The 24002-nt window shown below is 41.5% G+C and overlaps 4 protein-coding genes across 6 annotated transcripts in view; 1 reads left to right on the top strand and 3 right to left on the bottom strand.

The window, feature by feature from the left end:
* The window catches only part of Sema1a (semaphorin 1a), a 583530-nt gene that overhangs the window by 306106 nt on the left and 253422 nt on the right, over nucleotides 1–24002 (top strand). The gene's annotated exons all lie outside the window — the stretch shown is intronic.
* On the bottom strand, nucleotides 191–12159 carry LOC109036937 (uncharacterized). The gene is made up of 9 exons (XM_072301476.1): nucleotides 12012–12159; nucleotides 9943–10328; nucleotides 8580–8932; nucleotides 6471–7086; nucleotides 5402–5413; nucleotides 4606–4763; nucleotides 3721–4126; nucleotides 2226–2578; nucleotides 191–965 (listed from the first exon to the last, which is right to left on the bottom strand). Exons 1-9 carry the CDS (start codon nucleotides 12064–12066, stop codon nucleotides 350–352), a joined length of 2955 nt encoding a protein of 984 aa, XP_072157577.1. The 5' UTR covers nucleotides 12067–12159; the 3' UTR covers nucleotides 191–349.
* On the bottom strand, nucleotides 13109–17378 carry LOC109036936 (facilitated trehalose transporter Tret1). The gene is made up of 4 exons (XM_072301804.1): nucleotides 17148–17378; nucleotides 16176–16561; nucleotides 14811–15163; nucleotides 13109–14242 (listed from the first exon to the last, which is right to left on the bottom strand). Exons 1-4 carry the CDS (start codon nucleotides 17203–17205, stop codon nucleotides 13591–13593), a joined length of 1449 nt encoding a protein of 482 aa, XP_072157905.1. The 5' UTR covers nucleotides 17206–17378; the 3' UTR covers nucleotides 13109–13590.
* On the bottom strand, nucleotides 17777–23880 carry LOC140224874 (facilitated trehalose transporter Tret1-like). Its single transcript, XM_072301805.1, has 4 exons — nucleotides 23486–23880; nucleotides 20914–21299; nucleotides 19989–20341; nucleotides 17777–18941 (listed from the first exon to the last, which is right to left on the bottom strand). Exons 1-4 carry the CDS (start codon nucleotides 23538–23540, stop codon nucleotides 18308–18310), a joined length of 1428 nt encoding a protein of 475 aa, XP_072157906.1. The 5' UTR covers nucleotides 23541–23880; the 3' UTR covers nucleotides 17777–18307.

The following is a 24002-nucleotide window of genomic DNA, read 5'->3' as shown; positions in this document are numbered from 1 at the left end:
TTCTCACAGCTTATGTTTGGTTTTTTGTTACTTCACATATGATACACAACGAACCATCGCTATCCTTAGTGCCACAAACATTTGTCAAGAAAATGGGTTTTCTAGTTTTGAAATATCCGGTCTCTTTTGGGATATGACTTAATTAATAGATCCAAAGTTGTGAGTTTTTCTAAAAGAAATAAAGTCGAGAAATGAGTGAATTATTTATTTACTTTTACTTCGTCGCAAGGATTTGAATTCAAGGAAAAACTCCTTTCTAAAAACAAGGGAAAATCAAATAAAATGAAAATTTTAGGATCCTAAATTTTTAGCTAAATCAGTCTATTCTCTCTAGAAGTAGAGATCAGCTTCATTCCTTCCCATTTTCCTCTTGTTCACCAATCTCCTCTCCATTCAACTCGGCTTGTATCATCTGCAACGATTTACCCTTTGTTTCGATCACATAAAAATACGTGAAAACCCCAGTAACAGGCCCCATCGCGGCGTAAACGAGAAAATTCGCATACAACCCCACATGACTGGCCAACATAGGAAACATCGCTATGCTAATCGCAGACGAAGCGGCGCCAACTATCGTAGTAAACGCGGAGGCCTGGCCTTTCAAGTGACTGGGGAACAGCTCGCCGTTATAGACGGGGGCTATGGAGCCTAAACCCCCAGTCAAAGCGACCCCAAAACCAATGAACCCCGCGAAAGGGACCCAGTTGACCCCGGTGACGTCAGCGGATGTCTCCCGATCGAGATAGTACCAGATGGCCGTCGGCAGCATGGAGACCACAAACCCGATGCTGGAGAAGTAGAGGAGGGGCTTCCTGCCGACCCGATCGATGAAGGCAGAGCAGAATAGGGAGGATACAAGCCAAACAACCCCCATAATCAGGGTGCAGTGGTCGACGGTCAGCGGGCCGAGACGCGGGGGTAGAACGACCGTGGAGTAAGTGGCCAAGCTGCTGAAGCCGGAAAACCTGAAAAATTGGGAATTTTGGCGTGAATGGACGAGTAGCGCGCACTGGAAAAAAAAAAAAAACACATCGGATCTAGAGTCCAGACTCTTGAAAACATTGACAAAAAAAAGGACTCTTGATTCAATCAGATTTAACCTTAAATCTAAAGGAAATCCGCTCAAATTAAGAGGCTTGGTTCTTCATTTAAGCTTAAATCGGATTGAATCAAGAGTATTTTTTCTTGTCGATGTTTTCAACAGTCTGGACTCTAGATCCAATGTGTTTTTTTTTCCAGTGCGTGTTGTAAAATTTATTTTTGATCGTTATAAAGCTTTTAAGTTAGGTCTACGACGTAAATAGCGTGGTTCCTGATTGTTTTAATAAATTATACCGAAAAAAAAGTGAAGTTGATTTAACATTCTGGGTGTAAAAAAAGGTTGCGAGAACTTATAAAATGCTGAATTACCCACTACAGCAATTACTTTAGCAATGCCAAAATGTAAAACTGACTGCTGTGGGAGGTTCAGCATTTCATGAGTTCTCGCACACTTTTTTTACACCCAGAATGTTAAATCAACTTCACTTTTTTTTCGGTGTAATTAACTCATTTTTAAGTTACGAGTACAAGTAGAGAGGTGTCTCGAAAGTCATGTGTTTCCTTCCTTTGAGGGGAAAAAATTTGAGTCGTTCGAAAAATGGTTGATGACGTCATCCGTCATGTTTGAGCGTACTATAACATTATTTTTTCACATCAGTCTCATGATTAGAGACGTCACCTCAGGAGTAGTTTAAGGAAAGAGTCACACATTTTTGAGTGAAGAAATTTGCTTGATGGAGGAGAAATGTCTCCAAAAACTTCAATTGATCATCAAAAATTGATTAAAAAATAATCAGTGTTGCACACAAAATTGACTATTTTTTGTTATTAGGAAGTACAGATTCTGGTTCAGATTAGAAGCAAATGTACCATCTGGTTCACTATGCACATATGTGTTTTTATGAAATGCAAAGTTGGACCGTGTTAAACAGAAAGGAACCAAGCCACATCAGCTGTTGCCAAATTTAATTGGGCAATTTAATGTTATACATGGAAACGGTTGTGCGGATATTTGTGCAAATTTCAGTGAAATTTTTCCATAGTACGAAGCAAATTCCTTAAAAGTTTCAAAGGAATCCGCACAAACCTTCTCTCGTAAAAAATTAAAGTGCTCAGGTAAATTTGGCAGTAGCTGATGTGGCTTGGTTCCTTTCTGTTAAACGCGGTCCAGTTTTGAAACTCACCTTTGCAAGAAAGCCAAGACCTCAACAATAATGAAGGCCTTGCGATGGGCGGGAACAGTTATCAAGCTGAGCATTTTGGCGAAGTACCCCTGGCCAGTCTTCCTTTCCCTCTCGATGGAGGTCTGGATGGCGGCTAGTTCGTTTTCGATGGGCGCCCCTCCGCGGAGCCAGGCCAGCGCCCTCTCAGCATCCGCGCGGCGCCCCCTCATGACGTAGTAGTAGGGCGACTCCGGGCAAAGTGAGAAGAGCAAGAGGAAGACGAGAGGAAGCGTGCCGCTAATCGCGGCCATCGTTTGGATTGAGACGTAGGGGCCGAAAAGGTAGACCAAAATCGTCCCGAGAAATATGCTTGCCTGTGGGAAAGGTTCAAATAAAAGATCCATACTCTATGTTACAACATTAGGTATATCAGGTCATTATAATACTTGTTTAGCGTATTTTTGAGCTGTTTTTTTTTTAAAAAAAAGGAAAAAACTTGAAAGAATGCAGATATAAATCTGGAAACACAGTACTTTATGGATCTCTCGAAATTGTTCGGATTCAAGCATTTTGATATTGCCCCCTCCTCATAAATGAATCAGTGAGAACGAAAACACACTAACTCGGTAACTTGAAAATGCTCACTTTCCACTATGGACAGACGATTTTCATAAAGGTCATTGGAGTTACCGTATCTGTTCCAACTTGGACATTTAAAGTGTCCTTAAGTACTTGCTTTTAGGCACCAAAAATCTTTTTCTTAGGCTAATTTCTTCACCTACTATGCAGTTTTGTGTGTGTGTCTCGATTATTTTAATTTTTCGAGTTGGTGTGTTTTCGTTCTCACTGATTCAAATATAACTTTATTCGCAGACTAAAAATTACTGAAATCAACTCCAAACCAAGGTTTTAATGTTTTTATACAGTGCTGGTCACGAAATATTTAGCTTTCCCGCCCATGAGAAAAACTCCAGTCTTCGTGAATTTTCTAATCGAGCAGTATCCCTTCCGCACCTCGAGTTGTTCATTAAACGGAGTTGCGTGGATTTGCACGTTAATCGTTTATATATTAATTTTGAGAAGTTTCGAAGTAAACTGTGAAAATATAATATTCAGTAATTTTTAATAATACATTTTTAGTGACGGAAAGTGATAGTTACGACCTTTATGATCTATAAATAAGCTGATACAAGATGATTTCCTAGTTGTTTCACAAACGACTGGTTGTTATTGCCTTATGAAACAGTGGAAAAAAACACATTGGATCTAGAGTCCAGACTCTTAAAAACATCGACAAGAAAAAATACTCTTGATTCAATCAGATTTAAGCTCTAATCAAGAACCAAGCCTCTTAATTTGAGCGGATTTCGTTTTGATTTAAGCTTAAAACTGATTGAATCAAGAGTATTTTTTCTTGTCAATGTTTTCAAGAGTCTGGACTCTAGGTACAATGTGTTTTTTTCCAGTGTAGAAACCCAACGAAAATTGTTGAAAATTTAAAATAAAAACCGCTTACCACCATCAACGTTCCGGCGATCCCGCGCACTCGCGGTTCAGCGATCTCCGCGACGTAAACGAACATCACCGTAAAAGCCCCGCCGGACATGATTCCAGCGAGGCCCCTGGCGATGAGAAGCGTAGTGCCAGTGCGACCGAAGTAGGTGAGTGCCCAAGAAGCGGCAGCGAAGATGTTGGCTATGAGCAGGGTCGTTTTCCGTCCCATGACGTTCATGAGCACCCCGTATGGGAACGGACCCATGAGGGTCGTCAAGTAAAAGACGTTCACCACCCATACCTCCTCCCAAAGGCTCAGGTGGATCTCAGAATCCGGCTCGCGGAGTTTCTTCAACGTCGGTGCTGGCCAGCCGAGCATGTTTCCCATGATTATCGTCGAGAGCGCACCTGGAAGATGAAAGCACAAGCTGCACGGAGAAAAAAACTTCGTGCGTAGAACCCGAAGTTTAGGTCATATGGATCTCTGAAGTTTTCGGATCACGTATCTAAAAACTTGAGGTCCAACTGCCGAAGTTCGGGTCAGACATCTGAAGTACTTCGGTATATACCGAGGGGTTCGGGTGACACATCTGAAGTACTCCGGTACATACCGAAGTGTCTCGATGTCTGACCCGAACTTCGGCAGCTGGACCTCAAGTTTTTAGATACGTGATCCGAAAACTTCAGAGATCCATATGACCTCAACTTCGGGTCCCACGAAGGAAGTGTTTTTCTCCGTACACTTCTCATTAAAATATGTCAGGTTTTGGTTAAATTAAGACGTAAATATCAGACGCGCCCACAGCGCTCTTGACGATCCTCAGATTTTGTGATTTTCTCAGTAATTTTTGGTACTCTTAAGTTGCCAAAATACTTGTTCTTAAGGATTTAAAAAAATTTAACTTACATGTCCCTGCTGCTGCCAACTGCCTCTGGATCCCACTGAACTTGTACATCATCATTATTGTTCACGGCGAAAGTCTCAATCGGCACTTGACACTCCAGAACTCCACATGGTGCGGAGCCTTGACTGATTAAGTAGCGCGTATTTTTCGGGTTCCTCGCCTGAGGCAGACACCCCTCCTTCACCTTTCGCATTTTCTCTATCTCTCTTTCGCAAATCTTGGTCTCAACTTTACCTCTTGAACCGCAAGAGAAATAATGCGAGTACGATTGCGCTATAATAATGATCATGCCACAGAAAGTACTTGGGACTCTCACGAAATGAAGAAGAAGCGGGAAGAATGAGAAGAGTTATCTTGAATTTTTTTCAGCAATTCTGCACGTGCGAATCTTTCTTTTTTAATTTTGGCAAAGTAAATTTTAAAGTCGTCTGAGAAAAGTTAGTCCAACTCAGGATTGACATTTTATTTTTGAATGTGTGCTTCCCGCCGTTTTCTGTTTTTTCAAACAGAACTGGTAGTCCAGAATATAGCAATACCAAGTTCCTGGTTTCTGTTGCGCATTTAAATTTTTGTTTAGCTCTAAAATGTGGCATTGTTTGGTGTAGGCTGTAGGTACCTATTTGTCAGCTGTTAAAGTAACGAGCATGTTCTCAAAAAAATGGCAAGAAGAATTTGTTCTTTTAATGGGATTTTACCGTCGATGGGGAATAAAATGCATTTCATAACATCTGTTCAAAAGTAATTTTTTGAAAATAAATTTTAATAATGAGATCATTTATGAATAGAATAAAGACTTACATGAGAGTTCATCTGTACAAGTTCCACAACGAATCAATGATCTTAAATTACACGCCAAAGCAAAAAATGAATCAGCTAGAACGTTACATCAGTACATTTGTAGTTTGGAAAAATGACATGGATTAATGCACACTTGAGAATGTTTTCCAACGTTCCAAAATACTACCACTGAAAGACACAGTTATTAGAACTATCTTTCATGGGCTGCGTTGATAAATCTATTCTAATTTTGCCGCTTTTGAGACAGAATCATAATTTGAATACATAAGACTACAATAATTGAATGGACACTAAAGACATTGAAATTCAAAGTTATCACCGTTAAGCGAAACATACTTACATAATTTTTTTGAACCGAGTAGATGATTCAAACATCTGATTTTGCCGATTTCATGCTAGAATTCTCAACTTATTCCTGGTTCTTTTCTCTTTTATCCTCAAAGCTTCCTGAGTTTGACGATTTTCGGATTGTACATTGAGAAAGACATTTCGACCACCTGAACTTTAAGTACGGCGTTCTATATCGGCCGCACTGTTTGGTTCTTGTAACCGCACATTCTGCTCATGCGACTGAGCTTTTTTTATCGTTGCGTTATGGGTTTGAAAGCTCGGTTGCATCAACCAAGGATACTACGTTTCCTACGACAAATAGTACGGTTAAATAGACCGATTAATGCAACCGGTATAGAACACCGGACTTTTTTCAGTTTATAAATCCTGTTGATTCACCAGTAACAACCGAATCTAGGGTCCGAGCATTTGCCTCCACCAACTTTCCGTTCCCTTTCAACTTCACTTTCAGTGGCGAGGCGTCAATGATTGATTATCGATATTTCCCCATTTGTAGCTATGGTAAAGAATCGATTATTAAGGTATTCGTTGCGGACACCCTCTTTACCGAACCTTCTCCATAGGTTTAAATGATTATCGATATTTCCCCATTTGTAGCTATGGTAAAGAATCGATTATTAAGGTATTCGTTGCGGACACCCTCTTTATCGAACCTTCTCCATAGGTTTAAATGACAGATCAATCGATACATCGCATAGCACTCTTTTCAACTCGTCACCGATTTCTCGTGATCCGTCTCCGATTTTTTTCCCGGTCTGCAATGTAACTCCTCCTGGATCATCTGCAAGGACTTGCCTTTCGTTTCGATCACGCAGAAGTACGTGAAAAGCAAAACGACGATTCCAACCGACGCGAAGACCAAGAAATTAGCGTACAATCCGACTTTCTCACTTATCACCACGAACAAAGCCGTACTCAAGGTCGACGAGATCGAAGCGACCATGTTTGACAGGGCGGCGGCCTGAGCTTTGAGGTTGCTCGGGAACATCTCGCCCGTGTAAATCGGGGCGATGCAGCCGAGACCGATGTCCATGGTGAAGCCGAAAAGCAGGAACCCGGCGAACGGAACCCAGTTGACCCGAGTGACGTCAGTTGACGTCTCCCTGTCCAGGTAGTACCAGGCGGCCGTCGGGAACATGGATACGAATATCCCGATGCCCGATAGATAGAGGAGGGGTTTTCTGCCCACTTTGTCGATCAGGCAGGTGCAGCAGACGCTTGCTACGAGCCAGTTGACGCCCATGAAGAAGGTGCAGTGGTCAGCGGTCAGAGGTCCGATTCGGTTTGGGAGGATTACGGTAGAGAAAGCTGCCAAAGCGCTCAAGCCAGAAAATCTGGAAAAAGTGGAAGATAGCAGCTTTAATAATAGAGATGATCTCCTGGCTGATTGTTGAAATTGATAGACAAAGCGATAGACAAAGAATACGTAAGGAATATGGAGCCAGCCTATTGGTTGAAATGAGTGGTTCATATAGACTAAGGGAGAAAATGATGGACTAACTATAGGGTCTCTTTTCGGTTGCCGTTAGTTAGTCTCTCACTGAAAAAAAAAAATCTCGGTGTATTTACTAAGAAAAGGGTAAAATTACCGAGAATTCAGGGTTCTATTTGATCCCAGTTTTTTTTGGTAAAATTACCATTTATGGAATTGGTAATTTTACCGAGGAATCTCGGTAAAATTATTGAACTTTCTCGGTAATTTTACTGGACCTTGGTAAAAACGCCAATATTTTTTATCGTGCAATTTATTAAATTGTACAGCCTAAAATTCCTTTCTATCTAAAACTATCTAAAACTTTCTGTAGAAAATCTTAATCTACAAATTCAAATGGATACCTTTTAAACAGAGGTAGTTGTTGTAATAATTCTTAAGTGTATTCTAAAAAGTCATGTTCTTTCTTTGTACTGATTTCTTTCTTGACAATAAATTCTATATATATATATATATATATATATATATATATATATATATATATATATATATATATATATATATATATAAAATCGACTGTGGTAGAATTACCGAGATAAAACGGCAAAGTTACCGGGAATTGATTACCAATAAAAGTGGTATTCTTACCTGAAAAAGACAGTACAAATACCGGTTTTTAGGTAAGCTTACCAGTCTGTCTTGGTGAAATTACCAATAATTGGTGAAAAAAGTGCGATGGTAAAGGTACTAACGGACCTCGGTAAAAACGCCGAGAATTTTTTTTTCAGTGCTCTAAGCGCTCCCACACTCTACCCAGCGCTCGACGACATTCAATCTTAAAATTATCGGCAGATTTTTTTCTTTTTTTTTTTTTTTTTTTTTTCTTTTTTTTCCGAGCCTGTCGGAGAATTACTGATCAAGACACGTTGAACGTTTTTGTCTATTTTTTGTCGGTGAACGGCCTATCTTTCGCATGCCAAGCTTTATTTTAGAAGTGCTCGAATGAAGTCTAAATGCATATGAATAAATTAAAATAGACGGGTCAAATTCATCCTTTCAACAGGTAAAAGCTCCTCTGAACTGGCCCAATGAATATAGTTGCTAAATCGTATTGACTAAACTTTCTAATGCACTGGAAAAAAAAACACATTGGATCTAGAGTCCAGACTCTTAAAAACATCGATAAGAAAAAGTACTCTTGATTCGATCAGAATCCAGCCTAAATCAAGAACCAAGTATCTTAATTCAAGCGGATTTCGTTTTGATTCAAGCAAAAATCCGATTGAATCAAGAGTATTTTTTCTTGTCAACGTTTTCAAGAGTCTGGACTCTAGATCCAATGTGTTTTTTTTCCAGTGTGGAATGTGATGCTTTACATTCTTCCATGAAACGAACCTTTGCAAAAAATTCATAACCTCGACGATGAAAAAGGCTTTCCGGTTCGCGGCATTGGTAATGAACAGGAGCATCCTCGTCACATAGCCCTGGCCCGCCTTTGCCTCGTCCTCGATGGACGTTTGGATGATGGTGAGCTCGCCCTCGATGGGCGCCCCTCCCCTGAGCCAGGCCAGCGCCCTACCAGCGGCCGCGTGGCGCCCTCGCATGGCGTAGAAGTACGGGGACTCCGGACAGAACAGGAAGAGCGCAAAGAAGAGTATAGGGTAGACGAGGTTGATGACCGCCACTGTCAGAACAGAGAGTAACGGGCCGATCGCATAAGCGGAAAGCATTCCCACCATTGCGTTGAGCTGTTGGAAGGGAAATGAACGTTAAGAAATGCACTATTTTATACTGTCACACTGGAAAAAAAACCCATTGGATCTAGAGCCCAGACTCTTGAAAACATTGACAAGAAAAAGGACTCTTGATTCAATTAGATTTAAGCTGAAATCAAGAACCAAGCCTCTTAATTTGAGCGGATTTCCTTTTGATTTAAGCTTAAATCTGATTGAATCAAGAGTCCTTTTTCTTGTCAATGATTTCAAGAGTCTGGACTCTAGATCCAATGTGTTTTTTTCCAGTGCAGCTTATTGAAAAAGTGACTTATCAAAGCAGAAATATTCTGTAATTTTAAGACACCTTTTGAAACCGCTTTAACATGCAATTTCACTGTAAAGTTGATTTTTGCATAAAAATGTAAAGCCGTTTTTTTGCCATCTATGGAGACAACTGTTTCTTGTTTATTTGCTGCAAGCTTTACTATTCTATAGAATTGAATCAAGTCTTATGGATGTCTAAAACCGGACGATCTTTAGCTTCCGTTGTTAAAAATTTCTAGCACAGCTTAATTATGAATCATGGTTGTTTGGACTTATTCCTTGTTTGCATGACAAATGTTAAAATTAAGTTTGAATACCCATGAGTCATGGCTAGATATTACTAACAACGGAAGTCTGAGCTCATGAGCTTTGAGACCTCCGCTTTTTCTGAAAGCTAAAGCTGCCGTGCAAAGGATAAACACCGTGTAAGAATTCGAATGAATCCCAATTGCCTCTCTCAAAATCTTTATTTTTGAAGAACTTAATGAATATTTTTCTCTGCAATTTTCGACGTTTAAGATCAAATCATCATGAATATAATTCTCCAAAAAATCGAAAGAAAATAGTTAAAAAATTTTCCAGAAAGTTGTGATTTCTCGAAGGATATTTGGCAACGCCTTAAGGCTCATACGGCGTTCTTCTTTAGCATGGCAGAGAGGAGGTTCCCATCGGCTAACCAATCACAGAAGACTTAAAAATAGAATGAAAATGAAGCGTACCATCATGAAGCAACCAGCGATTCCTCGTACTCGCGGTTCGGCGATTTCAGCGATGTAGATAGGCAGCACCGTTAGACAACCACCCAGCCAAAATCCAGCGATCGCTCGAGCGGCGATGAGGACGAAACTGGTTCGAGCGAAGTAGATCATTATCCAGGAGATGGTCGGGGAGGCACATAAAACGAGCATGGTCGTCCTCCGGCCGATCCGGTTCATGACAGCCCCTATTGGCAGGGTGCACAGCATCGACATGATGTACAGGGCGTTCACCATCCACGCTTCCTCCGGAGGGGTCATGCGGACCGCCGAGTTCGGCTCCCGGAATTTCTTCAACGTCGGGGCCGGCCATCCCATCAATGATCCGCCGATGAAACACGAGAAACCAGCTGGAAAATGATGGAAATACTCATGAAATGTGATTCAAAAATGAGATTACGTGGAAAAATTCCAGACTAAAGAAAACTTTTTTTGGAATGGTACACGGAGAAAAAAACTTCGTGCATGAGACCCGAAGTTAAGGTCATATGTATCTCTGAAGTTTTCTGATCACGCACCCGAAAACTTGAGGTCGAGCTGCCGAAGTTCGGGTCAGACATCGAGGCACTTCGGTTTCGGTATGTACCGGAGTACTTCAGATGTGTGACCCGAACCCTTCGGTATACATCGAAATACTTCAGATGTCTGACCCGAACTTCGGCAGCTGGACCTCAAGTTTTTAGGTACGTGATCCGAAAACTTCAGAGATTCACATGACCTCAACTTCGGGTCCCACGCACGAAGTTTTTTTCTCCGTGTATCGTTTTAACGAGCGAGTTAGGTAACTATGTCACAAAGTGCCTATTTCCCCACTTGTTGGGCGCTTCTGGGTACCAGATGCGCCCTTTCCAGCCGTTCGACTCCCCTGATGTAACATGTACTATACTACATACCGTTTTGCCTTATGGGTAATGACGCCATTCTGGTACACCCGGGAAAATTTGATTTTCTTCTGCATCTGGTATTCGTAAAAGTTTTCGTGAAATGTTTTGCTTTTAAGCATAACAATCTCGCACGGACGTATTACCTGGTTAAACTATTTTGGGGCTTCGTTATGCTTAAATGCCTCATATTCGAGGTTGTAGTTTCAGATTGATTCGAAAAAATCACGAACAGTCACGTGATCTCTTCATTTTAGTGACGTATTACTGTGCTATTTTGTGATTGGTTCATTTTCTCGGCGCAGCATCGTCAAGCGTCAGCTGTTTGCGGCAACGAACTTGCGGCTCTGGGTTGAAGGTTTAAGGTTATGTCAGAGAGAATAGAAAGTTAGAGGCCCGACTCGATGCTAGGTAATTGAAACAGATGCGCTCGCAGCGCGCTCGCTGGCAACGTACGCAACTACTATTTTCTATTGTTTTCCAGAGACTAGCGGCGGGTATGTTGCTGCCGGACCACCTTCACGTAGGCAATTTGTTATACATCGTCCGTCCGCAATACTCTCGCTTGGCCGTATGAAAACGTTCCTCGCATGCGCAGTGTTAAAGAAGCGCCCTCCAACGCTTTGGCGTTGGAACTGCTTGTTTTAATTTCCTATGAAGGAAGGAAGCAAAATCATGCATTTACATTTTTTGAAAATGTCCTTCACCACCCAAAGAAAAAAAAGTCACGATATGCGATTTGAAAACGGCATCGCGCGAAGAAAGGCTCGACTTAAAAGAAAAGAAACGCTTAAAATTGAACGGATTTTACAAAATCAGCTGCACCACATAGCGATATGCATAAAATTAATCGAAATTGTCAAAAGCAAAAACTGAGAAGTCAGAAACTTTTGCGAAGACGATTTTAAGAGCATTATACTGTGACGCTAAATCGCGTGATACGGAGTACGGACTTCACATATTACGTGTTTAGGAATAAATTCTAGAAATTTCTGATGTGATCGACGTGGTTTTTGTGCAATTTTACGCGCAAGCCTGACGCAATTGTTTAGATCTCTTGTTTACGATGTACTTTTTATGCTACGTCGTGACTAACGACATTGATATCTTCGCAGGGAACCTGAAAATAGTTTTAGCAAAATGGCCACTCACCTATCAAAGATGCCGCTAATTGGCGCTGGATTCCACCTGTAATAAAGTTCAACATGATCTATCCATTCGATCGCGAAATCAACCGAACGCTTTGATCCACAAGTAGTGAATGGTCTAATCTCGTTTGAGATTTTACTTGCCCACTCATCTCGTCACACCTCCGACGTGCGGGCGTATCTCGATTTCCACTTGAGCCTCGGGAATCATGAAGTTATACGGAGGACAGGGCTCAAGTCGTAATGGAGATATGCCCTTACGTCAAAGGAGCGACGATCTATCGCACGTGAAAGTGTTTCACCGCATCCAAATTTACATCAATTCCCTCCCATTTCTTCACCCTCACAGCTTGTCGATATGATAACTTTCTTATCTTTCGTGATTGTTTTATGTCATTTTTATTCAATTAAGTGTATCGGCGGCAACGCTCAAACTCACAATCAGCAGGCGCCTGTATTGAAGCACTCTTCGCATCTTTCGCGAACTTTCATCACCTGGATTTATACATTCTTTGATCAAAGTTTTCTTCTCAGCTATAAAATTTGACTAAATAATTTTCATTTTGTTTTGGTTCTCTCATATTTTACCCTTCTAAAATTAGATTAACGTATTTTAAGTGTTTATTTTTATTCTATTCCCATTAACTTACTAATTACTTTGTAGTGCTCTAGTTTTTCCGAAATAGTCACTAGTTATCAAAGGTTTTTCAGTGGAATTTCAAGTTTTTTAAAAATAATTTTAGTTACTGAAATACGAAATGTGATCATCGAGGTCTCTGATCTAATCTAGAAAATAATCGTAAGGCTCTCAAATTTTCTTAGTGTCATTACTAACTAATAGGTAATTGCAATTTCATTTCGATTGCAACCTTTCTTTCCCAAATTTTTGTATCCTAAGTTGTACCTAAGTAATCATAAGTTATATCAAACTAAGAGAGGTAAAATAAAAAAAAGAGATAAAGAGGAAAAAGTCAAATGCCTATGTTAGTTACTTCTGTTTCAATTTAAGTTTAGTGGGGGAGGAAATAACATTCAAAAACAGTTTTCGAAATATATTTTAATCATGAGATCACGTAAGCAGTATTATATTAAAAGATTCTAGGGTAAAGTTTATAAGTGCAGGTTTCATGAAACATATTTGCCTCAACTAAAAGCTCTTAGATTTTTCCTGTGTACGATAAGTATCTTGATTTATTTTGCGAGGATGGATCTGTACTTTTAAAGGATGCCTGCCATTCTTAAAACGTTCAATTTCGTATAATACTGTGCAACACCTCTGTTGTGAAATAGTTGCTTCAGGCGCTGTCGCACGGCGGGCGGGCGGCCAGCGCGAAACGCGCATTGGCGCCTACAAACCTAAGTGGATACTTCAAGCATTGTGCAATGCATGAAGTATCCACTTAGGTTTGTAGGCGCCAGTGAGCCTCTCGCGCTGGCAGTACGCCGCTCCGCTCTGTAAGGCTTTGATATTTATACTCGCATAGTCAGTGTTTTTTAACTCATGATTTTGAAATGTTAGCACACTCTGCATTGACAAAAAATCGTTGACAAAATGTCCTGAAACCCAAATAAAGAATTCCTTTTCACCGTCTTTGCCCATGATTACCACAGCCTATCTCCGGTATATCTCGATCCACTCCTAATTCCTTTCGAGTTCCGTGTTTCAATTCGTCCTGTATTATCTGCAGTGACTTGCCTTTCGTTTCAATCACGCAGAAACACGTAAAAACCAAATTGACGATCCCAACGGCAGCGAAAACCAAAAAATTGGCGAACAGCCCAATATGCGCATTTATCGTCACGAACATAATCGTACTGAGAGTAGCCGAGATAGACGACACCATATTCGACAGGGCCGAGGCTTGAGCTTTGAGGTGACTCGGAAACATCTCGCCCGGGTACATCGCGGCAATAGGACCGATCCCGATGGAAACGGTGAAACCGAAAACCAGGAACCCCGCAAACGGAACCCAGTTGACCCGAGTGACGTCAGTTGTTGTCTCCCTGTCCAGGTAGTACCAGACGGCGGTCGGGATCATGGAGGCGAATATGCCGATGCTCGAGATGTGAAGGAGGGGTTTTCTGCCGAGTTTGTCGATCAAGGAGGAGCAGCACATAGAGGCCAGTAGCCAGACGATGCCCATGATCAGTGTGCAGTGGTCAGCGGTCAGGAGGCCGGTCCGTTCTGGTAGCATGACCGTGGAGAAAGAGTTCAAAACACTAAGGCCGGAAAATCTGGAATGAAGGAGATAGAATATTTATCAGTCGGACCTCAATCAGTTCTGACCCTCGTAATGTGGTAGTAGTGTTTTTGTTCCATTGAATCTATCATGAATAATCGATTTTTGGTAAGGGTGCTAGGTTTGAATTCCAGTTTTGCCAACCCTGTGAGATGTGAAATGGGCCGCAAAGCTAAGAAGTGGGGAAAAACAGAAATTCAGTATCAAGGGATGGAGGGAAAAAATCTAGAATTTTATTTATAATTGCTTCTACCACAAGTGTCTGCATTTTGACGGCGCTCGGAGCATAGTGTCCCGAGAAATTACTCTCGAAAAGGAAGGTGAGAACAGTGCATGTGCATGCCTAAGTGCATTCCTGCCAGTTTGACAGTTTTTGTAGGTTTTTGCCTTTCACTGATGTAGAATTCACGTTTATGCAGGATTCCAATAACTTCGTCTTCGTCTTTGTTTTTTTTTTTTTTTTTTTTTTTTTTTTTTTTTTTTTTTTTTTTTTTTACGTAAAATAACTTTTATTTAATCCTGCAATAAAATAGTGTTGTGTCACCATCAGACACAAAACATACCTTTGCAAGAAAGTCATGACCTCGACAATGAAGAAAGCTTTTCGGTTTGCGGGGTTGGTGATCAAAAGAAGCATCCGTTTGTAGAAGCCTTGACCTTCCCTCGCCTCGTTCTCGATGGACGTTTGAATGATGTTCAGCTCGCCATCCATGGGTGCCCCTCCCCTGAGCCAGGCCAGCGCCCTCCCCGCAGCCTCATGGCGCCCCCGCATGACGTAGAAGTACGGTGACTCCGGACAGAACGAAAACAGCATAAAGAACACGCAAGGACACACGGCGTTGATAACCGCCATCAGCGGCACGGACACGTAAGGGCCGATCGTGAACACGAAAATTATTCCTGCAAAAGCGTTGACCTGTCGGAAGTTAATTCGAAAATAAAATTGTGGACTTAGAATGGTCGATGTTTCGCTCTATCCAGCTACATACTTACATCAAGGGGAGGAGTACTGGAAGTCGGGCAATTTTTGTTAAATGTTCTTTAAATTTTAATTTTCCACCGTGCGCGACTTATTGTGATAAATGAACCCAAATCCAGATTCCATACGACTAAATTCAACCCATAACAGGCACGATCCTTCGAAAAGGGCACAATGCAGACACTATCTTGTCGTGATAAGGAAGAACGCCGTATGAGCCTTCAGACGTCACCAGAAGACCTTCGTTAAATCACGAATTTCCCGGGAAATTTATGTGTATTTCTCTTCAAATTTCCTAGGGAATATAGTTCGTAATTTGATCGACAATGTCCAATAACTTCAAGAAAAAATATCCACGAAGCTCTAAAAAAATTAATATTTCCCGGGAGGCAATTTGGCAACATTCGGATGCTCATATGGCGTTTTGCGTAGCACGGTAGTATTGGTCTGCGTACTACTTATATTGTTGTATGTATTACTCACTGATGAGTATGATTTTTGAGAGACTAGTATGATATTTTTCGGCCTTACATATTTACCCAGCTTTACAATGCGCACGTGATGTCGCATTCACGATTGCAAGATTCTATCAATACTTTCCATAGTGATAGGACTGATTTACTTTAACTTAGTATAATTTAGGGACTAACCCTTTTCTGCCGTGCTAAGGAAGAACGCCGCATGAGCACTCAAATGTTGCCAAATGTCCTCACAAAAAAATCACTTTTGAAGGGTGTTATAAATATTTTTCCTTGAAATTTTCTGACTTTGTAGATCAGATTTCGAATGAAATCCTCTAAAAAATCGGAAGAGATATATTCACAAATTTTCCCATGAATTCGTGATTTGTCGAAGGACATTTGGCAACGCCGGATGGCTCATACAGCGTTCTTCCTTAGCACGGTCGTTTAGGGGATTGAAAAATAAGAAGCGTCGAAATAAACCGTACCATAATGAAACTGCCGGCGATTCCGCGCACCCGCGGTTCAGCTATCTCGGCGATGTAGATGGGCAGCAAGGTCTGGCAACCACCGAGCCAAAGGCCGCCGATCGACCTAGCGATGATGAGGACGAAACTTGTTCGGGCGAAGTATACGAGGACCCAGGAAACGATCGGGGAGACACAGAGGACGAGCACGGTCGTCTTCCGGCCGAGCGTGTTCATGAGCGACCCCAGCGGGAGGGTGCTCAGGATCGTCGTGATGTGCAGGGCGTTCACCACCCACGCTTCCTCCGACGGGGTCAACCGGATCGCCGAGTCGGGCTCGCGGAGTTTCTTCAGGGTCGGGGCCGGCCATCCCGTCAGGGCGCCGGCAATGAAACACGAGAATCCGGCTGGAATAGAGTAGATGGAATAGAGTAGATGGAATAGAGAATTTGTAGGGGTCTTAAATTTTGTGAATTTCATCTTTAAAATGGACTACATTTTGCAATTAGGAACTATAAATTCAGGCCCGGCTTAAAAACAACGTATGTGCCATTAGTTTCCCCATGCACATAAGCGTTTTTTCAGATGAGCCAGAATTTATAGCTCCAAATTGCAAAATGCAGTCCAAATGGTACTACTAGGAAATCTGAGCACGAGGATGTCCGTGGTTTTTAAATTGGACAATTATTGGAGAAAGTATTGCAAAATAACCTAATCTGCTAAAATACATGTGTTAAATGGAAAATGCCGCCTAATAACGTCAGAAGGCGGCACATTTTCTCAATTTTAAATCTATTTTTCTCCAATTTTCCATGTCAGAAAAAAATTATGAAAAACACTGCGAACTCACCTCATAACGCACTCTGAGATGAAGCAATACAATTTTTGTGTGCAAATTGGTGGCCGTTTGACCACCAATCGATCATGCTGTATACTATTTCAACACTACAAAGATAAAAAAACACTGTGTCAAGAAAACGATAGAAAACTTACATATCAAAGCTGCTGCCAACTGCTTCTGGATTCCACTCACAACAATGAAGTTTAACATGATCCTTCCGGGCAAAAAATCGATAGAACGCTACGAGCCACGAGATGTGACTGGTTTAATTTACGTTTCAATTCTTCACTCGCTCACTCACACAGGAAGTCGTGAAAATTTTGCACGTCTTCCAAATTTATCTCTAATTCCTTGCATTTTTCAAACCTCATTACTTGGCAGCATTAGCAGAACGTAATTTTGCAACTGTCTCATGAATTTTATCTCGCTATATTGCTTTGCGGAAGAATCGTTTCCATATGCAAGTACTTTACAGTCGTTGCTTCAAATCATTCCAATATCATCGCGTGTAGAATAATATCCATTATTTGGATTATACTCTTTTCAATATTATTTCTCAGCACGCCACATCATCACCTAAAATGGGTAGAACGCCAAAATCTCTCTGCCTTTGCGGAGTAGAATTTTGCATCCTCAGAAAGTACATTCGTGTACTCATTTATACAGTATACGTGTTTCAAAATTAGCCTATTTTCAGGGAAAAAGTTGAGATCTTTTCTTTCAGGTTTATATTACAGACAGTTTCCAGGTATAATCATTCTATTATTTATTTATTTATTTATTCATGTCGTATTTGATTTATAACGTAATTTGACAATTTTTTCATTTCAAAACAAGTTTAAGAACCTTTTCTCTACATATGTGTAAAAACAAGAAAAAAAGGGTAATGAAAGTCATTTATAGTGACTATGACAAAAAGTCTCACTTGTGCAGCCTGGAGGAAACTAGAATTGTTTATCTTACCCTTTGTAAATGCGCTTAAATATCATATCTCGTCTTCTTAAGGAAATTAATGCCGAAAAACTTGAACCCTACAAAAAGGACCCATACTGCCGTGCTAAGGAACAACGCCGTATAAACATTCGAGAGTTCCGAAAATTCCCCTGATGAAACATGTTTTTTTGACGCAATTTAAACACATTTTCCCTTTAAATTTTCAGATATTTTAGAATGAATTGCGTACATAATGGTCTGAAAATTTTGGAATTTTTTTTTAAAACTGTCCAGCAAATTCGGTTTTTATCGAAAGAAATTCGGCAACGTCTGAAAGCTCATACGGCGTTCTTCCCTATCACGGCAGCATAACAGTCGCTCACACCGTTAATTTTCCGTCCGAGTGATTATTTTTCGAAGGTTTCCCATGGGTTCCGCCATGGAGCTCATCCTGAATCAACTGCAGAGATTTCCCCTTCGTCTCAATCACACAGAAGTAAGTGAAAACCCAATTAACAGCCCCAACCGCAGCGAAAACCAAGAAATTGGCGTACAGGCCAACATGCGCAGTAAGCAGTGCGAACACAGCTATGCTGACACTCGATGAAACCGAGACGGCCATAATGGTCAAAGCGGAGGCCTCGGCTTTCAAGTTGCTCGGGAACATCTCGCCCATGTAAGTCGGGGCTATGGAGCCAAGGCCGACGTTAACGGTAACGCCGAAGAGAAGGAATCCTGCCAAAGGGACCCAATTGATCCACGTGACGTCCATCGTGGTTTCCTTGTCGAGATAGTACCAAGCGCTGGTCGGGAGCATCGAGGCAAGTATACCGATGCTGGAGACGTAGAGGAGGGGTTTTCGGCCCAGTTTGTCGACCAGGGTGGAACAACCTAAGGAGGATAGGAACCAAACGATGCCGATTATCAGAGTGCAGTGGTCGGCCGTCAAGGGTCCGAGTCGTTGTGGGAGGACGACTGTCGAGTATGCTGCCATGCAGCTCAGCCCGCAGACCCTGGAAAATGGTAAAAAATTGTCGAAACAGTTTATGATTATGCAGGGTTAAAGTGATAGAGAGTAGTGGTAGTGGTAGTGGTAGTGGTAGTGGTGGGTAGTAGTGGTATCAACTCCATTTAATGGAGAAACACGATGGGAATACCGTTAATTGGACGTATACTAAATGGAATTATGTGTAAGTGGAAAGATGGGGTTTGCTCGTTAGCTAAGGACCATAAGAATGAATGGGGTTTTTAAAGCGCCAGTGACGTCAGCGGCAACGAAGGCGTCTCGGTTATCGTTCTTTCTCGGCTTTAACTCATGAGCCCTGTCCTTAACGCTCTTGTCACATGTCCACAGCTCACGATTCAGCGCTCAGTTCCTTTTGATTTAATGTAAAATCCTGCTTTTCCATCATTTTCCCAAAAGGAACTATATCCACTTTTACATTCTTTCTTATCCAGCTCACCACGAGCACACTGCATCTTTCCACTTCCAAATAGTTCCTTTTAGCATAAATCCGTCCAATTTCAAGAAGGGAAAAATATCACTTTCTGGAAAAACTAAGTTATTTTCAGCACATAGTTGTTAGAAAAAGTTCCCAAATAACTTTTTATAGGTTGATTGCTGTATGCCACAGAATCTCACTTTCATTGATTGATTTCATTTTATTGATTGATTGGCTCACAGATTGGGCTCTAATAACAATGAGAACTCAGGTGGAACTTAGGAGTAGCCGGTTTTGAGGGTTTTTTTTTATTTTCCTGAGGGTGGCAGGGGTGAGGGGGCACTCTTCCTTCGTGTTTTCTCCAAAAGAACTCCTCGTTTGGCCCATGAATGAAAACTGCCCAAAAGCCAATTTGCTATGTCTAACGTGGACTGACAAATTGCCCATTCTCCTTACTCTTCTTTTTATGTTCTCGTTTATCTGACCATCACAGTACAAGACACGTATAACTGTAGATAATTAAATCCTGGTAAAATGAATAGTAGCTTGCATCCTAACGAACAATCATCAAAAATTAATATTTTTTCACGGAAAAAATCACAACAGAGTGGAGCATACCTTTGCAAGAAGTTCATGACTTCGACGATGAAAAAGGCCTTCCGATTTGCGGGGACGGTGACGAGGCTTAGCATTTTCCTGAAGTATCCTTGGCCAGCCTTGGCCTCCCTCTCGATGGAGGTCTGTATGGAGGTCAGCTCACTCTCGATGGGCGCCCCTCCTCGGAGCCAGGCCAAGGTTCTCGCCGCATCCGCGTGGCGCCCCCGCATGATGTAGTAGTAGGGCGACTCCGGGCAGAGTGAGAAAAGTAAGAAGAAGATCGGAGGAGCCACCCCATTGATTATCGCCATCGTCTGGATCGAAACGCAAGGGCCAACGACGAAAACAAAAATCGTCCCCGCAAACATGGCCACCTGTCAAAATTTAAATGCATGTATTAGATACATTTACATGAGCTACTTCTAGTCTATATAGGTATAAAATTGAGAGACTATTTTGTAAAGGCATAAATAGCCTAAGTTGCTGAATATCGGTAAGGTCAATATAAGAGGTAGCCTCGAGTGTGCAAAATGTGTCAATGTATCATGCGCAAAGGACTTATTCCCGCCCCCGATCCCCCCAAAAATTAAGTTAACCTTGGTTGTACAGTGAAAGCAAGCAGGTACATCTAGCACGTGGTGTTGGAAGAGCGCGCCGTGAAAATGTATCTGTACTATGCTTTTGTTCTAAGTTTTCTAATGAAGTGTAAGCGCCTTAAATAATATCATTTTAAATTCAGGTAAAGGGCACGTATCTAGAAGGAGACCTGAAGATGGAATTAATGAATTCCGTAATGGCTATCATTACTTAGAAGTTGAAATATTTCAAGAAAAGGAGATTGGGACATACAGGTACATTATGTACAAATTAAACATGCCCGATCTAGGAAGAATTCCCAAAATAACTTTTGCTTAATTGAGAGAAAAGGCAGAAACGTTAAACGCACCATCGTAAATGCACCAGCTGCACCCCTGACTCGCGGCTCAGCGATTTCAGCTACGTAGATGGGTCTTATCGTCCCAGCTGCGGCACCCCAAACCCCGGCGAAAAACCGGGCGATGAGGAGCATGGAAGCGGTTCGCGCGAAGTAGATCGCGGACCAGGAAGTGATTGGGAACGCGCTGAGCAGGAGTAAGGAGCCCTTCCGGCCGACCCTGTTCATCAACGCCCCACACGGAAATGTCCCGAGCAAGGTTCCGGCGTAAATGGCATTGATCATCTGCACCTCTTCGGCAGGAGTCAGATGGATCGGCGAGTCTGGCTCCCGGAGTTTCTTCAGCGTCGGGGCTGACCACCCCACCAGGGTCCCGTATATGAATGACGTCATTGCGGCTGAAAGGAGATGAATAGACGCTCTGAAGATCATACACCGTCACCTTCCGGCCGAAGTATCACACGGAGAAAAATACTTCGTGCGCGGGACCTGAAATTGAGGTCATATGGATCTCTGAAGTTTTCGTATCAAGTATCTAAAAACTGGAGGTCCAGCTGCCGAAGTTCGGGTCAGACATCTGAAGTACTTCGATACTTACCGAAGGGTTCGGGTAACGTATCTGAAGTACTCCGGTACAGACCGAAGTGCCTCGATGTCTGACCCGAACTTCGGCAGCTAGACCTCAAGTTTTTAGATACGTGATCCGAAAACTTCAGAGATCCATATGACCTCAACTTCGGGTCCCACGCACGAAATTTTTTTCTCCGTGCACAAGCGCCATGGGACGTTTAAAAATTTCCGCTGTCATTTTATTTTCGTACATAGAAATTGTTTAACGAAGCGGTCCGAAAATGTCACGGAATTTTCTGTGTGCTGCCATGAAATCAATGAAATTTTCCAATTGATTCAACCAAAAATTTCTCTGTAAAAAAATAAAATTGCGGCGGAAATTTTTTAACATCTCATGGCGCTTGTGATACTTTGGCTGGAAAGTGACGATATAATCAAGGTGAGACTGCAAAAATGTGTATCTCGGCTGCGGTATTTCGAAATCTCCACGTCTTTAGAAAGGGTAGCATTGCAAGTTCACGCCTCGCGCCATCGCGCCTTCAATTTCGCAAATGCAACACGGACATCCAACAAGCACGAATAGTCGTATCTCTGCGCAGTCATCAACGCGCGCACTTTCCCTTGCTCTGTTTCCTCAACGTGATGATTTCGTTTCTCTTATTTGCAGTGGTGTTTCAACGGCTACGTGAGAGACACAGCCGAAGATAGGAAATACGTAATCCGGTTTCGTTTTTCAACTGTTCTCCCTAATCTAAGTGACACCTCATTCGCAGCATAGAGAAGAACATTGCGAGTTTATGCCCAACACCCTCGCGCCTTCAATTTCGCAAATGCTTCACGGACATCCTTTAAGCATGAATAGTTGTATCTCTGCGCCTTCGTGAACGCGCATTCTTTCTCTTGCTCTATTTCTGTATGGTGATGTTTATTAAAGGTTTAAAACATGAAATATACCAAGGTGGAAGAAACCATGGTATGTCGCAACGCGGTGGATCACGTTAGACGCCGCGCCGCGTGGTTTTTGAAGGGGGACGATGCCGTTAAAATTGGAAGTGGAAACTTGAATTTTTGACAGATTTCTTAATTTCTCGTTGAAATTTAATCTTAAATCATCAAAACACAATTCTGCCCATTCTCGCGATTTTCAACACGTGGATGAATTCACGTTAAGAAAATCACTATTAATACGGTCCATTGAAGCCAAATAAAAAGACATGAATCGTTTTATTGATCTCTAAATGATTTTGAGCAAGCTTCATGGAAGCTCGTGGACAATATATCTTTCTTTGCCTTGTTTTCGTTTTCTTTTCTGATTTGGCAGCGTTCACACAAGTAAGTGATTACGTCCCAAACCTCCCTCACCAATCATCAATTCAAATCTACTATATGCATCAGGCGTGGGAGCATCAGTCTACATCCTTTTTCCCGTGTTCGGCGCCGATGTGGAAATTAGATGAGCTTTTGAAAATAACTGATAGAGAAGTTGACAAAATGCATATAAATTACCGATGATCACCCGCTGGGGTTGCAATTGGGTCACAATTCATGAATCGTGTCCTTTGGGTGGTCACGCTGTGCAGGGTTTAGTGGGGAACGTAACTGTGCATAATGCACAATTTCAATGTTTTACTCTCCTATTCAACCAAAAGCCCCAGAATAAATTCATCCCAATCGACCAGGTCAAGGAATTTGTTGTAATAAAGCAGCATCCAAAGTTATATTAAATTTATTTTGGTTAACTGCATCATTTCTCTTAATCCACAGTATTCAGCCAATATTTGACGTAAAAAAAGTTTTATCAGTTGTGCAGGTTTTACATTTTTTCTATTCGGCCTTGAGAGTTAACATGAAAAATAGAAAAAAATCTAAGACCCCTGCAAACTTTTCTTTCTTTTGAATTGCACATGTCATTTTTGAAAAAGAAGTAAACAAATAGTCCAGCCAGTTTTGAATTATTTTAATGATTTTTTAAAATAGATTTAACAAATTGGAAGCACGCCAAGCTGTTACTTACATATTAATGCTGACGCCAGTTGTCTTTGAATTCCACTTAATTTCACGGGAAACATAATTTGCCCCTTTGAAACACGTATTAAGTACTAAAAAATATCACTCAGGTAGGAACCTGGAACGCTGACTGACTCAGTAGCGTTGTGTACCTCATTAATCTCATACAATAGAATAAGTTTTTTCATCACACTCTACTTGGTTCTGTTCTTGTTAGCCCTCTATATCTTTTCCACTATTAGCGGAAAACGCGGGCAAATCGCCACAGACTTATGATTACACTTGAGTATACATCGTCAAGTTGTTTAATCCATTGATAAAGTCGCATTAATTTTGTCCGCAAGGTTTATTCAAATTGTAAGGCCCTTCAGTTTTTTTGCTGTTTTTATTCGCTCAGAGAAAAATAAAGAAAATGGCTTCAAAGAAATTTTGCAGTTTTGTACCAGCCTTCTAGATTTGCTGTAAGATTGTCGTTTTTATAATTGCCGACAAGTATCGAGGAGAAAACGACCTTGTTTTTTTTC

The sequence above is a fragment of the Bemisia tabaci genome, chromosome 6, assembly GCF_918797505.1.
Source record: "Bemisia tabaci chromosome 6, PGI_BMITA_v3".
Taxonomy (NCBI): domain Eukaryota; kingdom Metazoa; phylum Arthropoda; class Insecta; order Hemiptera; family Aleyrodidae; genus Bemisia; species Bemisia tabaci.
Note: the sequence above shows the minus strand (reverse complement) of the source record. Positions and strands in the feature narration are given on the sequence as shown.

Excerpts from the sequence above, each read along its gene's own strand:
- LOC109036937 (XM_072301476.1), bottom strand. The coding sequence starts at position 12,066 with ATGTTGAACTTTATTACAGGTGGAATCCAGCGCCAATTAGCGGCATCT. Across the intron at positions 8,933-9,942 it reads TCGCTGGTTGCTTCATGATG|CTCAACGCAATGGTGGGAAT; the intron begins GTACGCTTCATT and ends CCCTTCCAACAG. Across the intron at positions 966-2,225 it reads GTCTTGGCTTTCTTGCAAAG|GTTTTCCGGCTTCAGCAGCT; the intron begins GTGAGTTTCAAA and ends CCAATTTTTCAG.
- LOC109036936 (XM_072301804.1), bottom strand. The coding sequence starts at position 17,205 with ATGTTAAACTTCATTGTTGTGAGTGGAATCCAGAAGCAGTTGGCAGCA. Across the intron at positions 15,164-16,175 it reads TCGCCGGCAGTTTCATTATG|GTCAACGCTTTTGCAGGAAT; the intron begins GTACGGTTTATT and ends AACTTCCGACAG. Across the intron at positions 14,243-14,810 it reads GTCATGACTTTCTTGCAAAG|ATTTTCCGGCCTTAGTGTTT; the intron begins GTATGTTTTGTG and ends CCTTCATTCCAG.
- LOC140224874 (XM_072301805.1), bottom strand. The coding sequence starts at position 23,540 with ATGTTTCCCGTGAAATTAAGTGGAATTCAAAGACAACTGGCGTCAGCA. Across the intron at positions 20,342-20,913 it reads CAGCTGGTGCATTTACGATG|GTGGCCATGTTTGCGGGGAC; the intron begins GTGCGTTTAACG and ends AAATTTTGACAG. Across the intron at positions 18,942-19,988 it reads GTCATGAACTTCTTGCAAAG|GGTCTGCGGGCTGAGCTGCA; the intron begins GTATGCTCCACT and ends ACCATTTTCCAG.